The sequence below is a fragment of the Clytia hemisphaerica genome, unplaced genomic scaffold (assembly GCF_902728285.1).
Source record: "Clytia hemisphaerica strain Z4C2 unplaced genomic scaffold, Clytia hemisphaerica genome assembly, whole genome shotgun sequence".
Lineage (NCBI taxonomy): Eukaryota > Metazoa > Cnidaria > Hydrozoa > Leptothecata > Clytiidae > Clytia > Clytia hemisphaerica.
In genome coordinates, this window is record NW_027103770.1 from 2193001 (window position 1) to 2205173 (window position 12173).

Here is a 12173-nt window from a genome sequence, read left to right on the forward strand (position 1 = left end):
AAATTATACACTCATACAAGTCCAAATTCAAGCATCAAAATATAGTTTTATGAAGCAAAATTTTGTTGGTGCACACAGAAGATACATCAGGGCACTTAAATTCAATAAATCTAATTTCTCATCTTTTACAAAATCTCCACATTAAACAAGAAAGGAGGACGAAAAACAAGCAAACTTCCTTCCGCCTACTTTTTTTTCGAAATTCAAATATTTTTTCCAATCTATGATTTGGTGCCTCACAGAAAACTTAAACATTACGTAACGTTATATTTGTAGACACTCGCCATCTAAAAATGTCTTTAGCCGTATATCGGCTAAAGGCGGCAAATCTCTGGACAAAGGAAATATAGCTTATTAAGCATCCTCTATAAGGAGCACGAATCCGTTAGTGGATGCCAGCAGCCTAGACTTAACCAGGCCCGCTTCCGGGTGTCCCCTTAATCTATGTTAGGTGTATAAAATGCAAACTCAAAACTTTTTTTTTTTTTGTTTATTTCAGTCTCGTTGTTTTTCTAAATGCCAGAAAAACCAAAGTCCAACCTCAGAATTGGTTTGCAGATTTTCAGAATGATAAGAATGAAATCTTTTTTAGAGTTGTAAGGTGGGCCAAAGGGTAGGCCATATGGCCCGGGCCAGAGAGGTGGGCCAGGTTTTCTACCTACCCTTATTTGGTTGACAGTTTTATTATAAGGTTGTAAGTAATAACTGACTAGTTTACTAGTCAACTAGAGAATGAGCAGAGAAGCCTAATTTCGTTAGGGTTGTTACTTGATTAAATCGACAGAGTAACAAATACAACGAAATACAAACTTACTCATTGTTATAACGTCAATTGGGAACTTCCCTTTGAACCACAAGGACCACAAGTGGCTATTAAGCGCATAACGAATAGTCTCTCTGATTCACAAATTTCAAATAGCTTGAACGCGCTTCGTTCTAAAAAAGCTGGTGTATTATAAGCGCTTTAGTGCGCAGTTTTTGGGTGTGCCTTACAGGCGCAAAACAAAAAGAATGGAAATTAAAATAAATCTGAAAATGTGCAAATCAGAGGAGTAAAGCTTTTAATTATTATTCATTCTTGTTAACTTTGAATCACTGGATTAAAAAATCCCGATAATAAATGTAAGCAATTTTAAAGAATTTATTTTACATAAGTGTCGCCGTTTTATCCCCCATATCAGGACTGTCTGCATTGTTATAATTTGCCTATACTATAAGCAAAATAAGCTTTTCTTTTCCTCTTTCTGACCAAAATATTGCTCCACATCCGTGTCAATCCAATGTGAAAAAGCTTGTGAATTAAAATTGATGAGTAAGCAAACGACTTACTCTTACAGACGAACCCTATTATTATAGAGAAATGCAACACAAAGACTACTGACGACGAGAGAGAAAAAACATATTATTAAGATTTGTGTTATTATGTTGCTCGGGAATTTCCCTTTGAACAAGCGAACCACAATGAGTTATTTAGCACGATACATATAGTCACTCTGATATTCAGCACTTAGACAACGAAACGATTAGGGCCTAAAATTAGCCGTTTGCGTAATATCAAATATTGTACTTTTTGGGTGTGTCTGAAAAGGCACAAATTAATATTAATGAAACGATCATGATCTTCGTATTACGGTGGCCGAGAGGGGACAGCACTTTATTTTTCTCAGCGCGTTTTTTTGCAGCGTGTTTTTTTTCGCAGCGCGTTTTTTTTCTCAGCGCGTTTTTTTTTGCAGCGTGTTTTTTTTTCGCAGCGCGTACATTTTGCTTATCTGGCACCCGATGTAGAAATTTTCTTCCGACACGCTAAAGCTCTGAAGGTCGGGAAAATTTTCAAAATCTGGAAGAAATACATTACGGAATTTCGCCTGACCGCGTAATTTTTTAGAAAAATGGGCCCGAGTGCAATTTGGACAGGGAAGGTGTCATGGCCGACAAAATTTGGGTCAGAAAAAACTTCAAAAGGTTTCACGAAATAAATTCAAATACAAAACTTTTTGGAGAAGGAATCATGCAAAATATTATCATTCTTTTCACAAGGAGGGCATGTAGAAATACTCAAATAAGTATTTTTCCTTCTTTAAACTGATCACAGAAGCAAAAACAAAATAGAAATAACATTGTACACAAAAAAGCCTGAAAGAAGAGAAAAGTCATAATCAGCATCTATAATAACACTAAAAGAAAAACTAAAGCTATAGAAAATGAATATACAGTTAAACTACAATCAAGGTCATAATTTGAGAAAAAAGGGAAATCCACCGGGAAGTTTTTGAACCACAATCGATTTGTAAGTGCTCTAAAGTAGGTTGGAAGGGTAGAGTTTTAACTCTGAGTTTTAACATGAGACTTAAGACTTAGGACCTTAGGATCTCAGGATCCAAAAGTTCAAAAATAGTCCAATAAGACTCAGAATATAGCCTGGAAGTCTGCCAACCCCTCCCAAATTAAAATATTCGATTAAATTAAAAAGATAGCCAAAAATCGACTTTCTCGCCAGAACTTTAAATCTTGAAAAACGTTAAAATAGCCAAAATTCTCAATATATTATGACCTTGATTGTACAAAAAATCCATCAAAAGAAACCAAAAACAACCATAACAGCACACATTTTTTGAAAATTACATCAGCCATGTTGTTTGTAATTTTTGCCGACATACTCATGACGTGGTAACTAACGACAGTGATTTGACGGTCTTTTTGAGGCGCCAGATCTCAAAAAAACAATTTTTGAGCGTTCAGCACGGCCCCGAAAATGAGGGCTAAACTTATGTCGGCACATCAATGGATGACTACTATTTCTCTCCGATGGTATATTGGCCCGCTCCTTTAGAGCTTTAGCGTGGGCGGCCGCCAATACGCCATCGGAGTATCAGATAAACATTTTGCACGACTTAAAATTATCTGATATTCCGATGGCGTATTGGCGGCCGCCCCTCGCGTATTGGAGCGGACCAATATACCATCGGAGAGGGATAGTAGTGGCCCTTTGATGTGCCGACAACAGTCGGGCTCAATGGCTACATCTTCGCTTGCTCAAGAATTTTGTTCGTCTCGACTGAACAAAATTTAGCATGAAAATGTCTGCTGCGCCGACCGTCAAAAACTACTTAATTTTATAGTTTTGGCGCCTCAGAACAATGAAGATGAAATTTGTAAAAACCGCTGTCAGGGATAAAAACCAGCTATCATCAGTACCTACCATCACAAAGAAATATTATAATTTATCATGGAATTCAATCGAAAACAGTTTTTGAATTGTGTAGCAGGTATTCTTCCTAAATTTGGATTTGACTTTACAAGACTAAAGGAAGCCCAAGAAAGCCTTCTCTTTGATTATCTAAGTGGACATGATTGTATTGGCGTGCTACCCACCAACTATGGGAAATCTCTTATTTTCCATCTTCTTCCTGAGATATACAAACATTTTCACCCAAATGAAAATCCAATTTATTTTGTCGTGACCCCCATTAATGCTTTGATTATGGATCAAATTAAGAGGTGCAGTGAGATCGGCCTGAGAGCTGTTCATTTAAATCAGGACAATTTTGAGTTTGTGAAAAGTGGACATTTTGATTTGTTGTTTTCAAGCCCGGAATGTCTGCTTGATAAGAAGTTTAGAGAAGTTTTGTCGTCCCTTTCATCAAGAGTTGCTGGGATTATTATTGATGAAGTTCACGTTGTTGTAAGAAATAAGAACACACAGAGTTTTTTGGCTCAAAAGCGAAGAGTTTCGAAACTCTTTTTCAATATATATGGTATATCTATCTTTTGCTAGGTACAATGTCATATCGAATAATTAAAAACTCTAACATAAAAAAATTATAATTGAAAATATTTAGTACATGCGTTTACTATTAATTGTGTGCAATTGTTGTGATGCTGGAGTTTTTATTTTATTCAACATGACATGGTGCTTAGCAAAAGGTCTATACAATGTAACAACTGTATAAATAATAAATAATAGGCATAAACTTATAATTAACAAAAAGCTTGTGTAAGCATAGTTAAAAAATAGATAGATGTTTGATATATCCATTCTATATACGCGCTTTTTCATAAGAAACACATTTATAAGGAACTTGAGGCTGAAAATGTTTATGTGAAAATATTTGAAGCTATTAAGAAAGACAAAATCAAATATTATTACCACAACACTTAAATTCAGTAGATATACTGATATAGCCTTTTGAGTATATATACCTGATATACTTGTGATATAAAACTATAAATAATATAAAAATACAAATATAAATATCAAGAAAAAACAAAATGCAACTACTCACTATGTACATGATAACAACACAAAATAATACAAAACTATTTTACAAAAAATTTCTTTTTTGAAACAAAAAATTTATATATTGCCTAAATGAGGTAAAATGGCAATGGTTATATCCAATAAATCATTAAATTATATTGTGATTTTGCACTCTTGTAATTGGGTATATGTAAACAAGAATGCTAAAAAGCGTTCAAGGTCAAATGTGAGAAAGATATATAAACAAATGACAAGTATTGTTACAGTCATAGCAGAATAAGACACTTTAAAGTAAACTTTTCATCTAAAATCAACTAAAAATGAAATCAAACAAATTTTGAATGAAAGTGACCAATAAGTTTATTTAATAAACTTTCTCCTTTTCAGGGGTCTCCCATCCAACCAAAACGAAGCATTCAGAAAGGCTTACGGTGAAATTGGAAACTTACGTGCCATGTATAGCAAGAAATTCATGTGCCTTACTGCAACAGCAAATAAAAAAACAACAAGAAAAATAATCCAACTATTACATCTGAGAAACCACAAGATTACAAGATTATCTCCAGAAAAACCAAATGTGAAAATTTCGGTCAAAAAACTGAAGCAAGGGACTGACTTTCAATAAATCATAGACCATATGAGACCAACGGTTGAAGATTCAAACCAAAAGGGTAGTTGCCAAAAAACAATTATCTACTGCAACAGCATAGCACTTTGTGGCAAAGTTTTCCTTCTTTTTGACAGAAGATACCGGGGGAAAGCTGTAGGCATGTTTCATAGTCATACACCCCAAGAATTGAAAGAGATTGTCATGAAAGAATTTTCCAAAAACAACGGAAAATGTTTTATAGTGGTAGCTACATCAGCCCTTGGAATGGGTGTCAATATCAGAAACATAAGACATGTCATCCATGTTGGATTACCTAGTGATGTGGAAGCCTATATCCAAGAGCTTGGAAGAGCGGGTAGAGATGGTGATCAAAGTAGTGCTTTTTTGTTTTATCGCCCTTGTGATATCGCTCACAATGCAGATGAAGAATTGGTAAGGATCATTAAAAACAAAGAGGAAAAATGTCGTCGAGCTGCCTTGCTTAAGTGTTTCAATGAAGTACCAGATAATGATTTTGATAATGAAAAGCATAAGTGTTGTGATGAATGTGAAAATATGTGCAATTGTGATGAATGTGCTGTACCTAAAGAAGAAATTACTCCCCCAGCCAAAATTGAAAAGTGTTAGATCAGCAGATGACGAAGAGAAAGAAACGATTTTGGCTTGTCTTGTTTCTCTTACTTTAAGTAATGAAGATGTGGAATTGGTCATGGAGAATGTCAACTGTATTCAAACCGAAACTGATCTTTTGACCTTAGGCCTTGATGAATCTGTCAGCATGTTTGTGAGCCTGGTATTTAAAGAAGTGTTCTACATAGACTATTCCAAAGTACCGCCAATTGACGACACAAAGAAAGATGATATTGACATACTATCAATGAAACAGCCGTACAAGGAAAAATCAAATGATGAAGTTGATTTCGACTCTGACAATGAAATCTTTTGGCAGGACTTTTTTTGATATCTAAACTGCAACATGTTTTATAAAAACTAGTACCTACCTTAAATTTTTTTGCAAAACCCAAGGACTTTTTTACCAGATGTCTCACCAAATCAAAGTTTATTTCATGCTCCAGACCAATTAAATTAACACTAGTTGTCAGACTAACAAGTTATCAATTATCTGTTTCTGGGTCATAGGAAAAGTCATGCTTGTGCCACTTGTTGGTAAGGCGTTTCATCCATTTCACCAGTGAAACTTTGTTCATTTTGTTGAAAATGTCATTGTTAAATTTTTTGAAAGTCTCAAGTTTTCTGCCTGGTGTTTTGTGAAAATTTTTGCTGTTGTGGTGAATCTCTTTGAAAAGAGTGCTGAACATTTCATGTGCGTATTTATTTGAGTGGTGATTTGACTTATTATTGGTTCCAGCCTCATGGAGGGTCGACTCAACCAATTCCTCCATCCCTCCAATTGCCTTTGAAATGTCTTCAACACTTTTGTCAGTGAGGTTTTGCATACCTTGTGATTTGATCAACGCTTTTGTCACTTTGTTGATATGTTCCAATCGCAAATCAAGACTTATGTTTTTGCCTTTTCCACCTTTGCTATTCACGAAACGATTCCACTTCAGCCTATGGAAAACTCTTGGAGACAATAGGGCGAGTTCTCTTGCCTCTAGGCGAAGACATACATAGGCATACTTGTGATTTCCATTCATCCGGAAAATGAATGTAAATACGTTGTATAGAATCTAAACAAACGATCTCCATCACCTTCTTTGACAGCAATCGTTGGCATCAAGTAGTAGCAATCCAATGCAAAGCCTTGAGCAGCTATATTTGAATAAATCGTCATCTACTGATTCTTTCTCTGAGGATGGTAATGAAGTCAAAGGTTCAAGCCCATGCTCTCGTTGCTCGTGCATGTTCTTAGCAGGTAGGAAGAAGAATCTCTGTAGTCAAGAAATAAGAAATAATTTAAAATGGGCTGAAAAAAGAAAAAAACAGGTCTGATTTTTTGAATTGGCTTTACATCTGATTTTTTATTCTTATAGTCTTGATTTATGGAAGATTTAAGGGACAGTTAAAGGTTTTTTAATAGCATAATATATGTAACCAAGCAACAGGATGATGAAAGAAATAAAAATGGGTTGTATTTACTTTGTTACAGGTAGCATCACGGCATTTGTGAGTTTGTTGTTCTGGGAGCATTTTGGTTAAAGATTGCAATGATCCCATTATGCAGGGGGGGGGGTCACTTGGTCAATTTCAGACATCATGCCTGTTTTTGGGGTGGTGGTCAATCTTTCAAAATGTTAAAAAGCAGTTAGTACAGATGTGTACTAACTGCCAAAGGGGTGGTGTCTGAGAAAAGTTCAAGAAAAAAAACTGTACTAACTGCATTTCCTAGGAAGCTCTGACTACCAGATCTTCTTTCCAAAGGCTTAATATGCGCTTTTTTGTTTGAAATCTGTTCTTGGTTAGCTCTAATTTTGCTTCTGTTTTTCTGTGTCGTGTCGTTCTTTTAGAATCGTTGATGTTTACATAATCGGGGAAAATTTCCCGATTTTGCAGACAAAGATGGTAGATGAGGAGCGATGTTGAATTTGTTGATCAGTGTTGATTGCTGGAATGTTTTTATTTCCAGATGTTTTCAGATATTTTTATGAATGTGCTGGAATTTGTAATTATCTACAGATCTATATACTGTTTTACACTGTTTGATATATGATAAGGATAAGATTTAGTCTAACCTACATTAACCTTTATAATTAACTTTTATAATTCTAGACTAGAAAACTAATACATAATTATGACTAAATGTCCACACTGCAAGAAGACATTTGAATATGGTGGAATTAATCAGACGAATTTAAATCGTCATATTGAGTCATGTTCCAGAAAGAGAAAAAGCGCTAAATCTTCGTCTATAGAGACTTATTTTAATAAGCCGAAGAAAACGAAGGATGATGAAGCTGACAGTGACAACAATAAAGATGATGATACTCGCCAAGCAGACCTGAGTGATGGTGTTTCTGAAGATGATTTTGTTGAATTGATTGAACCACAAGAAGAAACAAATCATATCACCTCTAAAAGCACAGCTACAAATATTCCATTGACAAAATGTAAAGGATATGTTCCCCCTGTTGTTGGAGAGATCTTCAGTAACTTTCCATTTCAGTTATTTAGCACTGATCAATTTAAAGATATTGTTTTTGAGAATGGGTCATTCCATAGCAAGAGTTGTGCATCAAGTAACTATTTGATTCAGCCAGGCATCGACTCTGATATTAATGAACAATGTAAAAAGCTAGAAAACCATGCGAAATTGAAATCTACAATGGATAGTGCATATGCAACAGACAAACACTTGTCAAAGACCAATAATGTTTATTTGACTCACAGCCAAATGGCGATGAGACTTGACCACTCAAGAGACTGCTTGAACACTTACAAGTTAAAATTTCTAGCAGCTTATCGCAAATTATCTATTTTGAATTCCACGCTAGACTTACACCAACGCTTCATGCTCCTAATAAAGGAAAATTCTCTGCATAAGTTACACCAAATTGTGAAAGTAGCAATGAACAGAAAACGTGGCATAAAATACATAATCGGAAAAATTACTGATGCAGTAGATGGAATTTACAATCCTCATTCATCTGAGGAAGATAAAGATCTCGGCTTTTTGATATTGCAATATGGGGGACCAGGTCTACTGGACATTGTCCATAAAGCTATCGGTTTACCATCAACATCTACTGCATACAGAACATTGAAGGAATCAAATCAGATGATCACTTCGACAGTCAATACAGATATCCATACTTTAGTTGAAAATATCAAAGTCACAAATAAGCAACCAAAATACGGATTTATGTTGAAAGTTGACGAGACATACCTTGAAGCCAAAGTCCGGTAAGAGCTTTATTATTTATTTTAACATAGCAGAACATAGATGTTACTTTAGGTTTTCTCTAGTTGAACAAAGTTGAAAGGTTTAAAGAACTTAAACCAGCCTAAACTGCTAAAGCCTAAAGCTGTCTCGAGCAGTCTAACTAAAAAAACTTTCAATTGACCTTGTACTTTTTCAAATAGATTCATAAACCATACCTACATTTTGATACTTCAGTTACCTGGCTAATTGATACTGACCGACTTGAACAGACAATTGGACATCAGTTTAAACACTGATAAACAGACATGACTTGAGTGAAAATATATGTACCTGTATGTACTACACTTTTACCAACTTTTGCCATACTTACCTGTACTTACTGATATGACTTGGAGCAGATGACTGTTTGACGTTGTCTTTAAAAGATAAAACGGTTGACAGATATTGACAAACTGAGGGTAAAAGAATTTCTTACTTTAGCCTGATCAGACTTCAGATTTAACAATCATGAAATATCTTACTTTTGCTTACCATGGCTTCTTTGAATAAATCACTTTGCATTTTAATGCAAATGAGTTCAGATGAGTCAATGGGGGAAAACCTGGGAAAACTATTATTTGCTTTTAAAATCAGGTGTGCCATTATGTCTCTCTATCCAGCTTTATCACCTGCTCTTAAATCTATTCAGGTATATGCTTATGTTAATTTTGGAAATTCTATACTTTACTCCTTAGATGGAGTCCACGAGATGATAGACTGTATGGGCTTTGCTACGAGCATTGTCGGGACAAAGACCTTACATTCAAATCTTATGAGCACGTTGAGAACCTGTCAAAGCAAGTTTTGGACCAAAATCTACACGTGCCCAAAGAATCAATGGTGATTGCTTGCTCGGAAAACTCAACTGAAAACAAGATCCAGATAGTGGCAGCTATTCCCACTTGTTCAAAAAAGGAGATCAAACATCAAAAGTCAATAATAGAGTCTCTCTCGGAGGGCTTTTATCGAAAACATGGTGCACCTTTTTTGAACTGGTCCACGGATGGAGATGCGACCAGACGCTTATTATTCGATCAGTTAATGTGTTGGGAATTGCCTGTGACATCACCCATCTACAACACTATTAGCAAATTGAAATTGGTGGATCTACAAGTTGGAGAACACGACGAGACAGTGAACTTCGACCACAAGCATCTTGTGAAAAGGATCAGGGGTTGGATCATCAATAACAATATGAGGATTGGTAACCGTCTGCTTCTTCGATCTGATGTTTCTAAGATTCTAAGTATTGCTGAAAATGACTCTGACACCTCAAATTCTTCTTTAGTTAACCCTAAAGACAAACAAAATGTCAAAATGGCAACACAATTGCTTATTCAGTTTTCCAAGGCTGTCCTCGATGTTGACAAATTAAAATCAATCACCATGAAAGTTTCAGATGTCGCCGATGAGCTTTATCTTTTTGGCTTTGTTTTGGATGGGCTACTTTGCTGTTTCACCACACCAGACACGACTATTACCACACAACTGGAGAAAATCTCTATTGCAGCGCACATTCTCTTTATTCTACAAAGGGAGTTGAAGACCTTTATCACCAATCAAATTTACCACGACCTACAGGCTACTTTTGAGGATGCTGTTTACTGTGCAGCAAAATGGAAGGTGCACCATCCTACTCTTCCCCATTTTATCATGCTCTGCAGTAATGACTCGATTGAACGTTTCTTTGGGAACTTAAGGCTAAAATATAAACATTCAGTGGTTGATAATCTCGAACTTATCTATTCAACTAGAGCTATGCAATTGTGTACAGATTTGATGCAGAAACACCCCAAGTGGTGCAGAGATAACCGAAATGTTATGAGTCGTCTTTCTCTTGACTACTCAAGTCCGAAAGTATGGAAAATTGACAGCTTGGTTCTGGAAGATGTCGATATTGTATCAGTCTGGAATAGAGGGAGAGCATTGGCTGAATCTGAGCTTGGAAGATTCAAAAAGTATCAAGGAGATAAATGCGACTTTGCTACAATTGCATCAAAGGGCTTCACTTTATTGCGCCCATATGGAAAAACCAAAATTGGGTTGTCTGAAACTGAACCAGATGCTGAGGAGTCAATCGAAACAGAATTGAATGTACATTTTGAGGTTTCAGCTGAAGCTCCTAATCCAGGTGAAGACGAATTAGAAGATGTCCCATCATTATCTGTTCTTGATGTAGTTCCCCAGCACTCGACCACAGAAAAGCATGATGTGCAAACTGAGGTATGTGCACTCTCAAATAGTTAGCCATTGTAATTATATCTACTCTTTCTAAATCAGGGCCATGATATGGCTCTTTTTGTGAAACACAGCGAGGCATGTGAATTATTTGGAACGATGCGATGTTTAGTCGTTATTCTTTAAAGAGATACAATCATAGACTACCAGAGACTCCAACACTTGAACCATTTTATTGCATAAGTTTCACATCATATATTGTCTGAGTCTACAGCCCTTCGGTGCTCTAAATTAACGTAATGTGCTTATATTCGTTTCTCTTAGGTCGATGGCACCCCTGTCTATAAAGCTACCATTGTCAAGAGTTTGTTCTCCTCGGAACCTCTTTCAAGAGACCGTCTACGTAAAGTTAGAGGTATGACGAAATTCACTGAAGCAGCATCAACGGAAAGTATCGAAACTGCTATAATGCCTGGTGATCCGATCTTAATCTATATCAATGATCAAATAAAGATTGCACAAGTGAACCTTGTCAAGAAGGCAAACCGCAAAGTGAAATTTATTTCCTCTGAGGATCTCAATACCCCAAACGTCGAAATTCAAGCTGATTATATGCTCATGGATGTGTTGATGATCATTTCGTGTGGAATGGTTCCTTAGGTGAAAGCGTTTCAGCCATTGGAACAAATTGTTACGCGATTAGACCAACGTTAAAGAACGTCGATGACAAGTTGTTGTTTACATTCGACAAACAATTTATTCTTGACTTGAATGTTCAATTAATAACATCCCGAAAAGGTAATAATTTGATATTTGAGTATCAATCATTTGATAAAGATTTTCAAGAGACTTTTGCCCACCTTACAAGAAATCATTGATGATTGATTGTTAACTTGAAAGTACAATACGGTTAAATCAATTATGAAATATGAAAATGTTCTCTGTTTCTTTTTCTGAGCCTAACTTGTAACTCAGAAATTTTGATAATTTTCACTGTATCTGATTATATACGTATCTTTCTTTCTTTTCTTCAGAGTCCTCTACCAAAACAACCAAAAAATCGAAAACGAAACCAATAGCCGAACAGACAACAAAGAAAGCTTCAAAAACAACTAAAAAATCGTCCACAACTTCAAAAGCTTCAAGCACCAAAAAGTCAAAACGTGAAGAGCACAAACTTTCTTGTTTTGTTTGCAAAAAAAGTGTCTCACTTAAAAAAATGCGTCTGCACATTGGAATCCATATAA

The 12173-nt window shown here is 35.7% G+C and overlaps 1 protein-coding gene across 1 annotated transcript; it reads left to right on the top strand.

Annotated features, from left to right (window-relative positions):
* The first annotated feature begins 4655 nt into the window (after positions 1–4655).
* On the top strand, positions 4656–5495 carry LOC136806005 (ATP-dependent DNA helicase RecQ-like). The gene is made up of 2 exons (XM_067062586.1): positions 4656–4876; positions 5003–5495. Exons 1-2 carry the CDS (start codon positions 4713–4715, stop codon positions 5493–5495), a joined length of 657 nt encoding a protein of 218 aa, XP_066918687.1. The 5' UTR covers positions 4656–4712.
* The last annotated feature ends 6678 nt before the right edge of the window (positions 5496–12173 follow it).